The sequence below is a fragment of the Rhinolophus sinicus genome, chromosome 18 (genome assembly GCF_057876585.1).
Source record: "Rhinolophus sinicus isolate RSI-liver-muscle chromosome 18, RSI-T2T, whole genome shotgun sequence".
Lineage (NCBI taxonomy): Eukaryota > Metazoa > Chordata > Mammalia > Chiroptera > Rhinolophidae > Rhinolophus > Rhinolophus sinicus.
The window spans coordinates 14,384,861-14,401,887 of record NC_142518.1 but is presented as its reverse complement, the minus strand read 5'-3'; the positions used below and the strand labels follow the sequence as shown (position 1 = coordinate 14,401,887).

Below are 17,027 nucleotides of genomic sequence, written 5' to 3'. Positions count from 1 at the left end.
AAGATGCATTAGAGCTGATTGTCCGGCTAGGTCTTATTTTCGGGGAAACATGGTACCTCAATCCGAATAAATGAAAATAGTTTTCTACACTCTAGTTTTATGAGAGAGCTATAGAATATTTTAAAAATTTACTCAGAAAAGCAACGCAAGTATAAGTTATTAAACCTTTCAAACCTTGTATACCTAGATTGTGTGCCTTCTACCAACAGTGACAGATTAAAAATTTTTAATACTCTGAGCATTAGCACAGTTTTTCACGTTGCTTAAAAACTTGGAGTCCATGTTTTTCAATGGCTCCTAATCAGAAGCTAGTTACATTGGCACAGCAAACTCCCCTTTAACCAAAGTGGTATAAAATAAGTTCATTTTGTCAATTGAATATTCTGGTTAACAAGATTCTCAGCCTCCACACTGCCATTGTGCTAATTTCTCATCATTTCCTGGCCTGGCCTTAATGATCCTGCCTTTGGCCTCCTAGCTCTTCTTGATTGATGCTCTGCACCAGAAAGATCCAACAACTTTTCATGCAAGTCCCCAGCTCAAAACTGTTCAATAGCTCTTTATCACTGCAGAAAAGAGCCTAAATTCTTAATCATAAAATTCCTAATCTAAGCCCACCAATCTCTCTAGGCCCATCTACTATCCCTTCCTTACAAGCTGTCCCTCAATTTTTAACAAACCAGTAATTCTGAGCCAATTGAATTCCATAGAATATGCCACAGTCTCACACATTTGAGGCGTACCTCCATAGGTCATCCCACAATACTGCTCTTCATCTTTCATTCTTCACCCAAATGCTCCCCATTCTGAAGCCTTTTCTCACTTCCCCACAAGGGAAGGGCCCTCCTTTTCCTATGTTCCTCCAGTACTTCTTGCACCCACCCATTACAAAAGTCAAATTATACTGGGACTCTTGGTGTGTCTTCCTCTCTCTATAGCGCTATGCAATGTTTTCCCCTTTTTACCTCGAGCACCATGCCCCAAGTCAGGTCGACACTCATTTTTAAATGAAATCATGAATATATTAAAAATCTTATCTTTCATGTTGAATTTTATAGCTAACTACTCATGGTGTATTATTTTACTGATGATTAATCTGCTAATTAATTATTTTACTGATGATTAATCAGCTAATTAATTATTATTGTCCATGAGTTCTGTGCATATTAGGTTATTTCATTAAAAATCTAACCTGCTATAACATTTGAACTCATGGGACATATGAACTGAAGAACAAATCAATAAGCTATCGTGCTTTTTTTTTTAAGGGCATAAACTCTAAACTTAAGATCTTTTGTGCAAATCTGGCAGTAGGATAAAGATAATCCGGAATTTACCCCAAAGAATTCTCCCAAGTAAAGCTGTATCACAGAGTCTGAAATTTTACTTACATGGTATAGTGTGGTCTCTGGCACAGGCGTGCCCATGATGTCTTGTCTCAGTGCATCCATTTGCAAACTAGGTAGCAAGGAATAGTGAGTCGGGCTATTACTCTTATCACCCTTCTTTTTAGACTTCTTCCCCGTGTCTTTTTTGCTGTTTCTCTGAAACATGTATTCTTCTTGAGCAATTTTTTCATTGCTCATGTATCGGAGTAGAGAGTTTTCTATATAAAAAGAGATAAATATACCAATATAAGTATGTCAATATTCCAAATTTACCATTCTTTCCTAATGGTGCTATTAGATTTCATTTCAGAAATGTAACTTGATTTGATTTATAAAATATCTACGTAGTGGAAATATAGAGGATCTGAATTATTTGGGATCATAGGGCAATAAGAAATAGACAGCCTATAGATTATATTTCTAAGTTTTATCTCTGGACCAAATATATCAGAATCACCTGAATCATAAGTTCTGGGTGTGTGGCTCATAAAAATTTTAACAAGCTCCCGCAGGGGGATTCTGCTAAAAGTTGGTGACAAACATTGACCTTCGGTAGGCTAGCTATCATCCCTGGAGAAGTTAGAGCCCACATTATGAACCAATAGTCAGGAAACTTAGTTCATAACACCTATGCTTTAATTGATAGTCAGCATTTTGTACTTCATAAGGCTTTTTCCTCAAAGACGTCCCAAAAGAGTGACTCAGGGATGCAATATAAGTGTTTCTCGTTTGATTTTTTTCTTGATTACTTCTATAAAACAAATGAGGTTAGAAACTAAAGTCTGGAATATGAAATGAATACACAGATGTAAAGGAATCTGTCAATGTTCCTGTATTTACCAACATTTTCAGAAATGCCCGCTCCATACAACAAGTGTTAAGAAGACTGATGAAGCAGATATTCATGCTTGCTTATCCCTGTGTGGTCTGTGGATCTGTGTAGTAATGAAATAAATTCTGTATATTGGCTAGAAGTAACAGGCAAATGGGTTAAACATATTGTGAAGGAAGCTTGGTGAGCTTAGGTTTTATGAATTGTTTTTTGCTTTGTTTTGATTTGCTTTATTTTTCATCTACAACTCTATGACTCCTGATTTCAGAAGGTGGAAGTAGCAGCATGATGCACTGGGCCCACCATATCTACACTTGGTTGAATCCCATTTAGTTGTGAGACTTTCGGTTGCTCTCTTTACTGCTCACCTCAATAGCAGGATAAGCGAACATAAAAACTTACTTTTGGTAGATACTTCAAGTGTAGCCCACCCCCAAAGAAAGAAGATAACCCTGAACAGCAAACAGAAGAGAAAAAAACAAAATAAAACAGTTTTTTTTTCCCCAAATCTGTATGGTTTTCATTAGACTCACTGGCCCAGTTTCTATTAGCTTTTACCCATGTGCTTCAATGCTCATTTTAAGGTTGTATTAATATAAAAGTAGTGAGGTTGCATTGCGGACCAATGGGGACTGATCACAAACTCTTTCTATTCACTGAACTTTTATGCAGTTTCACACTTCTGACCTTGTTTTCCAAATATTAACCTTCAAATATCAATCAGCTATCCATTTTTTTACATTATACTTATCTACCCTGAATCCCTTAGGAGGCATTCAGAGAAGATATCTACTTAGTAATAGATCAAGATAGTCAAATGTTGGTCTGAATTGGTTTGGGTGTACCATAAAGTCAGTGAGAGAATGAAAAGTTTTCCACTGAATACATAATATCCTCTTTAAAGAACATTGAAATTGCTTTTTGTTCCAACAACCCAGCCTACACTGAAATTCTAGAACACTTACCTCTTCTACTATCTCTCTTCATCTTATTTGGATCTTCATAGTCCCCCACCCAATTATATTCCACTGGCATAGATATAGGTCGTAGCTTGCCTAAACACAGAGAACAAAATTCACATCACATTGTTTTTCTTCCCCATGTCCGCTTAAACTTACACTGATTTTTAGCTACATTCTGCAAAACACACTCACTCATATGCAACATTATGGTTGGCATTTATGTAGATGAAAAATATGTGTGTTTTGAGCCAGAAGGTGAAACTGCCTGTGGCAATTGGCCAGGTGATAATTCAAACATAAGGCACTTTTTAATAAATAATAAAGTACAGCCCAGGCTTGCTCTCTTAGGAGCCCCAGACTTTGAGGGTGGTCCTTTGCAAAGAGGATCATTATTTTAATGATTTTTACTTCATTTTCTTTAACTGGATTTGTTTTATTCCCTAACGCCTGCCCAAGTGTTTGTATCTTGATAGCTAATCTCCAAGATAGTAGCCCCTTGTGTTGAATCTGCCTGCCAGGACATTAACTCACTGTTTCATGTTGGAAGACAATGCTAGCTTCCCATCTTCACGGCCTCCTAACTCCTATTACCATATACATTTTAGATATCACCATGCTTCAGCAATATGGCTAGATTCTCTCAGCAATAAGGCCTATAGCTGGGTCTGCCCCATGCATCACATTTGCTATTGTGAATAAGTCGAGTTTCCAGTTCTAAGTATTCAGAGCTTTAGCCTGTCCCATTTCCCTCTGGGTCTGTATTCTTATTAAACAGCATTTTACTTTAGCAAGCAGAACTCATGGCACAGACTTCAAGGATAACTTTTTGATGAGGCTGCGATGTATTATTTTTGACTAACTTGAAATTCCCACAGCAAAATACAGCCAAAGAAAATAATACAATAGTTTAAAAAGGATACCTAGCACAATGCCTAGCATATACGAGTTGCTTAATAAATTTTGAATGAATAAAGCAGACTCACACAGGACTGGATCATAATAATGATGATGATTATGATCATAATAATATAACAGTTATGCCAATACTGTCTAAGGGCTTTATAAGTACTAAACTGTTTTATCCTCATAATTATGAGAAATATACTGTCATTACCCTCATTTTACCATATGAAGAAACTGAGACAGGTTATGTAACTTGCCCAAGGACACACAGCTAGTACGTATGCAGTACTAGGGTTCAGACCCAGGCACCCAAATACTACTTCTGCCATAATTCTTGGTGACTTCCATGTCCACCCTCCAATATTCTGGCCTCTCACTTTCTTGAGGTTCTCTCCTCTATCCATTCCTGTGGCCATATGCTTAATCTTGTAATCTGCAAAGGCTATACTCCCTCGCAGGATCCCATTTTCCAACTACCACTTTCTGTATTTCTAGTGCACTCCTATAACACTCCAAGTCCAACAATCCTTCCTCCTTTAATCTACCGATCTTCCCACCTTCCCATACCTCTTGGTCACCTTATGTCTTCACTTCCCTCCTTGCCCAGCTAAATTTCACAATCAATTACCATAATCAGTCCATATAGTATTTAAAAAAAAAACCTGTTAGGAGACTTCTAATTCTGTTCTTAAGGAAATGTGCCAACCTTATGGTTTATTATTATGTATACTGATAAAGTTTACTTAGTATATTTTGCCAAACTCTTTGAAAGTCTGAAGATGAACTGGACATGAAAAAATTATTAATGAGCCCAAAAGGGAGTGTTTATTTAATAGCTTCCCTTCAAGGTGTGCAAACAACTTTACAAACGATCACCTAAGATTCTAAAATTCTCATGGAGTAGATCTCTATACTTACACAGAGGGAATTTAGGTGATTTGATGCAGGTCAGTATATTCTGCCCAAAGCGGGGTGTAAAAGTTTTAGGAAAGCTCTCCTTTTGTCATGTCTATTCAACTGCTTTGCATAACCAGTTCTCCAGATTTTCAATGTTATGAATGCTTTATTTTCAAAAATTTCTTTAGTGTCTGGTATTTAAAATACACTCCATTTCAGCATGGGCACTGAAACTGAAGCAGTTAAGAGCTCTAACAGTTTCTACATGTCAACAAGAAAACCTTCTGAAAAGTAAAACTTCAATAAATAAGCAGTTGTTTTACTTGCTCTATATTTTACATATATCTATATATACATATATAGATATGTATATCTATATATATACATACACATATATACACACACACACACATACATATAAAAACTAGTTTGGTACTTTTAAAAGAATTGATTGGTTGGTTGGAGTGAAATATATGTGCTCAAAAACAAGAAGAAACATACGTCACACAGAGGATACAAAATATATAATTGTATTCATTGTATTTTGAGGCTATTTTCTCTGAGATTCTCATGGAGCGAAGTTATTGAGGCATATGATTAAGCCTTTGATATGTCTGGTTACATTATTAACCTAGGAAAAAATTTTGCAGATTTAATAACTGACTTTTCATGGGGTGATTTTTTTAAAAACAGAAGTATGCTGTACACTAATACAAAATTGAGGAAAATATATTGAACAACAAAAAAGATGAGATAAAAAGTCTATTAAAATTTACCTTTGGAGGACATCAAGCTTTTGCTTTTACTTTGAATTTAGCAATACAAATCAAAATAAGTATTTTAAAAAGTAAAGTATTATTTGCTTAGTTATAACAAATAATGTTGCTTTTAAGTATTGCTCCTTTTATAAATTTTTCATTATACTAAAATACTGAAAGAGATGTAAACATTTAAAGTAATAACATATATAAACAGCCATCTTTGGCAAATTGAAAAATAGACAACGGGTTAAATTATTTCTAATTCCAATTACACAGATCTTTGATTGTAGCTTGGAAATGTATGCCACTGCATGTACAGCAGTATTTTAATTCCATAATAGCAAAGTTCAAATGGAAACTTTATGGTTTGATGCTGTTGGTAAAGAGAACAAAAGAGTACTATCAGCATTATTGATAGATTTAAATCAAATGTACACTATTATTAATATTTTCAAAATATTTTTATGCTTGTATGACTTTTTAAGGCTCATTAAATTAAATCCATCTGACTCATTCCTACACAAATGGACATAAATTAATATATCTGAAAAATAATCTGGAAAATTTTAAGATGTCTCCATAAGCAGTTACACTTGTTTGTGATTAAAATTAATAATAGTCAAGAATATAGAAAAAAATGAAGAGCCTATTTAAAAATTTTGCTAACCATTTCCTCTTTGAGTAATTTTTTATTCCTCTAAGCATAAAACATTCATTAATTGTGGCGTTCATCTGACACCCTGTCCTAAGCCCTGTGATATCTTTATGCTAGTGTCTCATAGTTAAACTACTATTTTGTTACCTGGTTTTTCCTATTGGTTGCACATCTGGAGCTTTCTAATTGGGATCTCCATAGAGGCAAGAATTGTGTGCTGTTTTTCTTACTGTATTCTAATACATGCAGTAGAGGTAAAAAATAAGTATTTTTGGATTTTGTTTGAATTTTATTCTGAAATTGATGGTAAGCAGTTTTCTTAAATTAATAATTATAAACTATTTATAGCTATAATTAAACAAATAGAACAATGAATGTAATTTTAAGAATATTGACAATGATGGAGTGTTTTATAATGATCCATCTGAAATATGCTATTCTTCAATACTAGTGTACAGAATTGCTTGAAAATAAACTTTTCATTAAATAATAAAGCACTTTCAGTACTATTACAAATGCCACAGTTCCCTTGGACAGAGTTAATTGCTTATTCTCCTGGGCTCCCTTAGTCTTTCCTAGTGCCTCTGGCATACAATCCTTATTATAGTGTATTGTATCTGTCTGTTTATAGGTTTTTCTACTTTTTGGCAGAAAGTAGGTCTTCTATATCTTTGTTATGGAAGTTCCATGCAAAGACTCTGACCCAGAGCAGGTATTCATTAAATTTCATTTGAACGCTTGAATGAAAGGGTGCTAGACATTAGGGATATTCCAAATTACTGGGTTGTTCACTGGATCTTCGTCCCTCTTACCTACTTAAGGACAGGTCTTGAGCAATCTTCCCTTCTTTCTCATGCTGCATCAATTGTTCCCTTTCTACCCAATGATTCCCACTAGCATACAAACATGCTGTAATTTTGCCTGTCTTAAACAAACAAACCTCTTCACTCCCTAACCACCACCCAACTACCACCTTATTTCTTTGCTCCCCTTTACAGAAAAATTCCTAAAAGCCTCATTTATATTTTCAGTCTCCAATTCTTTTTCTCTTCCTCTCTCTTTTTTTCTAGCTTTATTGAGGTAAGATTGAAAAATAAAAATGTTCTATATTAAGGTTGTGCAACATAATTTTTAAGGTGCACAATGTGATGATTTAATATACATATACATTGTGAAATGATTACCACAATCAAGTTAACAAGTTAACATATCCTTTACATTACATATGGTAGTTTACCATATTTTTGTGTGTAGTATGTATGTGGTAAGAACTCTTAAAATCTACTCTCTTAGCAAATTTCAAGTATACAATGGAAAACATTATGGAGGTTCCTCAAAAAATTAAAAATAGAACTACCATAAAATTCATCAACACTACCTCTGAGTATAGATCCAAAGGAAATGAAATTGGTATCTTGAAGAGATAGCTGCACCCCTATGTTCACTGCAGCATTATTTACAATAGCTAAGTTATGGAAACAACCTAAGTGTCCATCAGTGGGTGAATGGGTAAAGAAAATGTGGTATATGTGTAAATTGTTTAATGGAATATTTTTCAGCCATAAAGAAAGAAATTTTGCCATTTGTGACAACATGAATGACCCTTAAGGACATTATGTCAAGTGAAATAAGCCAGATGCAGAAAGACAAATACTATATGACCTCTCTTATATGTGGAATCTCCTCCTTTCTCTTGAACCTTCACCAGTTAAGCTCTTGCCCCAACAATTCCAGCAAAACTGCTATTGTCAAGGTGACTAGTGTCTCCATGTTGTTAAATCCAAGAGATGATTCTCAGAAACCTTGACTTCTGTGACCTATTTGCAGCATTTGACACAGAGGATTACTCCCTTCTTGAAACACTTTTTTTACCTGGCACGCAGGACACTGTCCTCTGGTTTTCCTCCCCTCTTCTCTTTCTAAATTCACATGCATCCTTCAAATCTAAGCAAAAATGTAATTTCCTCAGGGACACTTCCTGAACCTCTTATGCTAGATGGGGTTTCTCTGCATTTGTTCAAATTGTAGTTTTTCTTCATAGCATGCCAGTGATAGTTTAAAAAAAAAGTATTTATTAAGTTAGTTGCTTGAATTCTGTCTCACTTCTAGAATGTACATTTCACAAGGGAGAGAAATTTCTCTGTTTATTGTGGTATCTCTAGCACGTAGCACAGTGTCTTAAACATAGTAACTGCATAATGTTTTTGACTGTTTACTTATTAAGAAAGTAAACAGGGAACCTTCCTCATACACTGGACCAAAAAAAGTCCAAGTGGTTTCTATTTTCATAGTTTCCTTCTCCTTCCTCCTGTCAACTTTCCATTCCCCTTCCTCTTACTTGTACTTCTCTGTCCTTCTCTCCCTCTCTTGCTTCTTTGGAAGGAAGGTAGTACTGTGTCAACCTGACGAACCTCCTACATTTTTCTAACAAATTGAGCCTTAGACAGCTGTTTAGTAAACAAGTCAGAACTAAAAGTCCTGCCTCCTGATTTCTTATCTAGAAACATTCCCATACTAAGTTACCCATGATTTCTGTTGAAACACTACATTGCTACTTTTTTTCAATTGTGTCTTTTTAAAAAACTCTCTCCCATAATATGCTAAAATCATTAAGTTTCAGGGTGATTAATAGCACCTGAGAAGCAATCTTCTCTCTTACAGTTGCCAAAGGAAAAAAGACCGCAGAGAAATTAAAGTCTGACAGACCCTTTAATACTCACAAAAAAATCTTTCTCTACAGTCTAAGAAGAAAAAAAATATACATATACACACATATACACATCTGTTCTGAATATTTAGCCAATATTTTGATGAAAATGAGTATAGTAAGGAATGTTAAGCTATAAGCATGCCACATACACCCCTCAAATTTCCCACATACCAGACAGAAAAATTACTTTCAGATGGTTGACTGCATTTCTAGGAAAACATCCCAAGGTTATTTAAGGTAGAGAATCACACATTTAAAAAGGAATAAAACTGAACTAAATGGAAAGTCAGTATTTTTTTAAGGTTAAAGGCAACATAGCTTGATTTAATAAAATAAGTAAGAATGGGCACTTTGATTTTTAGGGTCATATTTTAAAAATTGCTATACCTTGTTTGTGAATTTTCCTATTGCTTTCTAAATAAGTGATCTAGATTTTAAATGCAGAGGAATGAAAACTGTTGAATGAGAAAATTTGAACTGCATCAAATATTACATGGAACCTTTAACATTTGATGCCAAGGCTAATTATATTTTGAACCAAATTATCTTTTCTAAACATTTCACCAAGAGAAAGAATGTGCTCTACACATTGGAATTCTGAAAGATTGGTTTTCCTAGTTGAAATGTTGCCTATGTGCATAGAGACGATTTTTCTACATTAGAGGGTGTGGTGAGACTGGGAAGAATTCAGATGGCTTAAATACTAAGTGACAAAAGAGTTCCTAGCTCCTTCTGGAAGCAGGTTAAGAAAAAAAAAAAGAGCTCTGCTAATATACTTTTGCCCCTTGCTGTGCTCAGCAATAGATGTGGACAAGAAAGATGACATATGGGCATGCAAATATTTTTTGGTTAAAATCATCCTGTTTCAAGTTAAATAACTACAAATTAAAGCAATCTATTTTTTAAATCTTAGTAAAGCAGTAGCTTGAAAATCTTAACAAATGAAAGATAGTCACCCTTTCTCATGAAAAGTAAACAAGACAAGGATTAAGACCATCAGTTGATGACTCAATTGAAATAAACAAAATCACATTTTATAATAACTTTATAATTCCTTTCACATATTTTTTTCCTTTGGGATCCTATTAGTCAGTGAAGTTAGCAAGAAAGGTAGAGATGAAAAACTTAGGACACACCGAAGTTAATTTCTCAGGATTTCACTGAAAATCAGTATTGAAGTCAGCCTGTAAATACAGACTTCCAACTGCCTATCCCAGTGCTCTTTTCACTACATCAATTTGACTTAGTGATGAATTCAAGACCATTGTATTTAAAGAAAAATCCAATTAATTTTTCTTCAAAAATAATTCAATGACATGTCTGATTACTGTTTTTGTTGTTGTTGTTTAAGTGTCCCCCCAGTCAGTTTGCAACTGTTGCAAAAAATGCTTAAGGCTAGGTGAAGAGCTAATGGAGGATTAGCACACAAACCATGGCTGTAACTTTGTATTTGCTGTCCATCCTTTAAAAAAGATGGAAAACAGATTGGGTTGATATGATGTGTTACTTATACAACAATGCTAGGTTGTTATATGTATACTTCTAAATGGCTGTATATTGTTTTAATCATTTGCTCTAATGTCTTCAGTCATTAAGATAATCAGTGTTGCAATGTTTAGTCACCTCTTCTTTAATTAGATTGGATGCAACACTTGACATTGTCTATCTTCAGGGATCTACATCCTCCATGATTTCCAGCAAATTGTTTTGCAGTGATACCAGTAATTCTCTATGGAGCCTGGAGTATAGAACACCAAGCACTCACTGATCCTTCCAGTTAGTATTTGTTACTTCAGTTGGGACTTTTACCACAAATAAGATTTACTCTAGAAAATGGATTTTTTGCAAGATAAAAAATGAAGATGACATTCAACGAACCGTCTGCTAGGGTAGGCTTCAACTTAAGTTTTTTCAAATGCTTATCCGTAAGTCAGCTGTTTGGAATGTGAATTACAAAGCCATTTTATCATTGGTATATGGGTCTTTAAAAGGAGCTACCAACGTCTATTTCTGCATTTCCCAAAATATATTCCATCAAACAATAGTTCCACTGAAAGTTTAGTAAGTATTTTGTGACCAAAATAAAAAAAGATTCAATGTACAAATATATTTCAGAAACAATAAGCTAACTAAAATTCAACAAGACTTTCAAACCCTTTAGTATGCCACAGTGTACATTTATTAATCTCCAAGAAGGGGATAAAATATTCAGTTTCTCAATCTTATTCAACCACATAACCTTTTTTTCACAAAAATTCTCTTTCAGAATTGGTAACCTGAAGAACATATTTAGGAAAATGCTGGATTATGTAAGCCATGTTGTGATTTCAAAGCTAACACTAACCACTCTATTTAAATTTTTCCTAGCTGCCATTTATTACATTTTTTCCCACAGAGAAAATGCATTCTGATTTTAACTAGGGACAATGGGTATACTATTTCGGCCTAGAAAATATGCTAACTGTGAATAAATGTAGGTCTATCTTTCCTGAGCAATAACTTCCTAGATTCTTTGAATGAAAACAAAAGGGCAATTGGCCCTGAGTCATACAAGGGCTCTTTGATTTTCAAGTCATATATACCTACTTTTGCATTCAATTTATCTGCAGTTGATTCTTCTCAAATTAGCTAGGGTTTCTCAACAGCAGCATTTTACATTTGGGACTCGATCATTGTTTATTGTTGGGAGCTGTCCTGTGCATTACAGGATGTTTAGTAGCATCCTGGGCCTCTACCTAATAGATGCCAGTAGCACTTTCACCCCCAGTTATGACAACTACAAATGTCCTCAGAAATTGCCAGGTCCTCTGGGGGGCAATACTGACCACAGTTGAGAATCACTGAGTTAGAGTGTTTCTGTTCTTGGCTTGTTCATTTTGTCTTTAAGGGAAGCACTATTTCACCTAGTTCATATCTTTTTGTTAATTCATTTGAAGAGTTTCTTTTTTCCTCTGATAGTTGCATCAGCATTGTTGATTTGATTTGCTAATCTTTCCATTTTATCCACATATTAATACTCTGGAACTTTATTAATAGCTTTTTTCTTAATCTTTCTGTTTATCCATTACCTACAATAGTATCTTAAATTCTTTCAGGGTGATCTCTTTTTGCCAGGTTTCATTTCTTTGAGAGTCTCCAACTATTTTACTTTGCAAATTATTTTCTCTTTCTCTACTTTCCTCTCCCTCTCTTTTTAGAAACCAATCTTAAACTTTAAAAAGGTGTGTGATCTGTTTTTGTTGCAACTGCAAAAGGAATTGTTTTTTTCATTTCCTTTTCTGAAATTTCATTGTTAGTTTATAGGAATGCAATGAATTTTTGTACATTGATTTTGTATCTGCCAACTTTACTGTATTTGTTTCTTATCTCAAATAGGTTTTGGTGGAGTCTTTAGGGTTTTCTACATAAAGAATCATGTCATCTGCAAAAAGTGACAATTTGACTTCTTCATTCCCCACTTGGATGCCTTTTATTTCTTTCTCTTGCCTGATTGCTCTGGCGAGGACTTCCAACACTGTTGAAAAGCAATGGTGATAGGGGACAGCCCTGTCGTGTTCCTGATCTTAGAGGAAATGCTTTCAGTTTTTCACCAGTAAGTATGATATTATCTGAGGGTTTGTCATATATGGCCTTTATTATGTTGACCTACCTTTCTTCTATACCCATTTTATTAAGTGTTTTAATCATAACATACCTAGGAATAAACTTAACAAAGGATGTGAAGGACCTATACACTGAAAACAATAAGACATTATTAATAGAAACTGAAGACAACACAAAGAAATGAAAAGATATTCTGTGTTCATGGATTGGAAGACTCAACAAAATTAAAATGGCCATATTACCCAAAGCAATATACAGATTTAATGCAATCCCTATCAAAATCCCAACGACATTTTTTAAAGAAATAGAATAAAAATCATCAGATTTGTTTGGAACCACAAAAGACCCCAAAAAGCCAAAGCAATCCTGAGAAAAAAGAACAAGGCCAGACATATCATACTCCCTGATTTCAATTTATACTACAAAGTGACAATAATCAAAACAGCATGGTATTGGCAGAAAAGGAGACACACAGACCAATGGAACAGAACTGAGAATCCAAAAATAAACCCACATATATATGGGCAGATAATTTTGACAAAGGAGTCAAAAACACAATGGAGAACAGAAAGCCTCTCTAACAAATGGTGCTGGGAAAATTGGAAAGCCGTGTGCAAAAGAATGAAACTAGACTGCTATTTGTCACCATACACCAAAATAACTCAAAATGGATCAAAGACCTAAATATAGGATCTGAAACAATAACTTGCGTAGAAGAAAACATAGGTACTAAACATATGGACCTTGGTCTTAAGAGAGGATTTTATAAAATTGACTTCAAAGGCAAGGGAAGTAAAAGCAAAAATAAATGAATGGGACTATATCAAACTAAAAAGCTTCTGCACAGCAAAAGAAACCATCAACAAAATAAGGAGGCAACCAACTGAATGGGAGAAGATATTTGCAAACAACTCCTTCAATAAGGGGCTCGTATCCAAAATATATAAAGAACTCATGCAACTCAATAACCAAAAAAGCCAAACAATTCAATTAAAAAATGGGTAGAGGACCTGAACAGACACTTCTAAGAAGACATAGAAAATGGCCAAGAGATACATGAAAAAATGCTCAACTTCACTAGCTATTAGGGAAATGCAAAGCAAAACCACAACGCGATACCACCTCACACCTGTTAGAATGGCAAATAATAACAAGTGTTGGAGAAGTTGTGGGAAAAAAGGAACCCTCATACACTGCTGGTGGGAATGTAAATTGATACAGCCACTATGGAAAACAGTATGGAGGTTCCTCAAAAAATTAAGAATAGGATTACCATATGACCCAGCAATCCCTCTTCTGGGTATCTACCCCAAATATCTGAAAACATTTATCTGTAAAGATATATGTACCCCTATGTTCATTGCAGCATTATTCACAGTGGCCAACACATGAAAACAACCAAAGTGGCCTTTGATAGATGATTTGATAAAGAAGATGTGGTACATATATACAATGGAATACTACTCAGCTACAAGAAAAGGTGAAATACTGCCATTTGTGACAACATGGCTGGATCTTGAGATTACCATGCTAAGCAAAAATATGTCAGACAGAAAAAGTCGAGAACCATATGAATTCACTCATATGTGGGATATAAAACTGAAAGCAATAAACAAACAAGACAAACAAACAAACAAAAACTCATAGACATAAACAATAGTTCAGTGGTTACCAGAGGGTAAGGGGGGAGGAGGGTGGTAGATGAGGGTAAACGGGATCAAATACATGGTGATGGAAGGAGAACTGACTCGGTGGTGAACACATAATACAATATATAGATGATGTATTATAGAAATGTACACTTGAAACCTATATAATTTTATTAACCAACTAACCAATGTCAGCCCAATCAATTTAATAAAAGTTAAAAAAATGTGATTTACAAACAGAAAAATATTTAAAAACTACGTATACGAGTGTCAGATAAGTACTACACTTATCAGGGGGAATCACTTTATAAATTATATAAATGTATGTGGTGACCAGTTAGCTCAGTTGGTCAGAGCATAGTGCTGATAACACCAAGGTTGCTAGTTCTATTCCCGCATGGGTCACTGAGAGCTGCGCCCTCATATATATATATATATATATACACTCATATATATATATATATATATATATATATACACTATGCTGCATACCTGAAATTAATATAAAATAATATCGAATGTCAACTATAATTTAAAAAGTAGTCATAGGGTTATAAAGTACAGCATAGGAAATACAGTCAATAATATTGTAGTAACTATGTATGGTGTCAGATGGGTAATAGACTTATTGGGGTTATCACTTTGTGAGGTATATAAATATCTAATCACTATGTTGTTTTGCAGACCTGAAACTAATAGAAAAAAAAGAAATGAAGGAAAAGGTGCGGAGTCTGAATTGTTTTCAGAATTCTGATGCTATGAGGTTATAACTAGGCTCTTCTGCCTAGCATATGAGCTAGTGATTTCTATAATGGAACTTTAAAAAAAAACTTGGATCAGTTTCTAGTGTTATTATCTATTTGAATGCTCTTCCTTCTGCTTTTCAAAACCAAACCAAAAGAAAGGGATAAACTCTATTCATATTTCTTTTAATTGCTATGATTTGAATGGCTAGTTACTGGGTAGGGACGAAACTGAGGGAATACTTCTAGCCCTTTGTCATTTATTAAGTTCCTCTGTAGGAGAGGAGGAAGTGTTATCTTGATTCATCAGCACTTGATAATCTTTGGGATGTTTTTATATATGAGTAACAGTAATTTATTATGCCCCTTACGCACCATTTCTTGAGCACATTTTATGAGGCAAGAACAGTGCTAAGTATTTGACATACATTACATCTCGTTAAATCCTCATAAAAACACTATGAGTAGTACTGCTACTCCATTTTGCAGAAAAGGAAACAAAAGCATAACGAGGTTAAGGCTCAAGTTCAAGGTCAATCAGTTATCAAAGACCAAGCGGTGACACCAAATTCAGGTCTATAGGACCTCAAAACTGATGATTTGCTATTTCTACAAGTAAAATTATACAAATTGAGAAAGAGTGCCTTCCCTAGGTGATTACTCTAATTTTTACATCAGGAACAGAGTATTTTCTATTTCTGTGCCCAAATATTGCTGAACTACTTTTTCTTCAAATACTAGCCCCTTATCACTATCAGCTTGATGTTCAAAATTATTCTGTGAAACTAACCAACATGAAGTCTTTACAAAATATATCAAATAGAATTCCTGTGAGCATAGTATACATCTCATATTTCTGCATTTTTGACTAATTTATATTTCTATGGTTAGCTCTTCTTTGGAAGTGGTACATTTTATTTGAACACAGAAATTTTCCGTGGTTAGAATCCCATTTTTCTTTTCTCTCTAGCATAACTGATGAATGACTGCTGAATTTTTATCTGATAAGGGGGATAATTTATATTCAAAAGTCACAGGAAAGAGAGCAGGCTTGTATTTGGAAATAAGTAAGTGTGAATGTATTATATATACTTGATACTTCAAGAAATGTTTGAAATAATTCTGTTAATTATAACTTAACTGACCAAACGATAGAATGAAGTTGTAAGACAAGAGGAAAGGTGCTTTTGAAGTACGATAAGAGATCCTGGGACCTACAGACAAGACTGTCACCTCATATTGATAAAACTCAGTTTACGGTGTCATTGCCCATAGGCCCTCCATCATGCTGCTGTCAGTCATTTTAAGCCAATTGCTATTCATGTGGATAAACAGGACACAGGACTTGGTTTGAGTGGGAAATGGTCAGGTGTCATGTTACAGAAATTAATTTTTCTCAATGCATAATGTGTACAAATAACATTTATGAGGAGCATTTCTAAAACACTAGTTTTGCATGCATTCATGTGCTTTTTGTGAGGTCTTAGACTTTCAATAAATTAGAAAAGGTATGGATTGCTTCAAACTAATAATACTGTAATATTATTGTAAAAATATGTTTTCCTCCTATTCTTATAAAATATGACCAGTCATGGCCACAAAGGGACTCAGACAACTATATCTACCTTTTAGCAGGTTTCTATACATACGGGTAGAAATTTGCTATGATGGAATAGCAAGGACAAGGAGTCTGTGAATAGAGAGCAAAAAGGGAAAGCTGAGGAGAAATATTATCATGCTGAAAAGTTGCCAAGCAAATGAGCTCATCAAATTTGAACCTTTGCCTTTGAAACATGAGCAGATGAGATCAAATAGTTAAAGTGATTTAATGCTCTTCTTTTCTTCCCTTTTTTAATGTCACATGAAAGTTTCCTTTTTTATTTAACCGTTTATTCACCCCATCTTATTCTTCAAAAATTTAAAA

General features: G+C 34.4%; 1 protein-coding gene across 6 annotated transcripts in view; it reads right to left on the bottom strand.

Annotated features, from left to right (window-relative positions):
* Positions 1–17,027, bottom strand: part of CNKSR2 (connector enhancer of kinase suppressor of Ras 2) — a 287,389-nt gene that overhangs the window by 92,208 nt on the left and 178,154 nt on the right. For 4 of the 6 annotated variants that reach the window (XM_019755412.3, XM_019755415.3, XM_074324052.2 and 1 more), the window contains 2 exons: positions 3,186–3,275; positions 1,392–1,606 (listed from right to left, as the gene is read on the bottom strand). In XM_019755412.3, the coding sequence (XP_019610971.1) occupies positions 1,392–1,606; positions 3,186–3,275 (305 nt within the window). The remainder of the gene's footprint in view (positions 1–1,391; positions 1,607–3,185; positions 3,276–17,027) is intronic. The other 2 variants (XM_019755413.3, XM_019755416.3) reach the window with 1 other exon arrangement.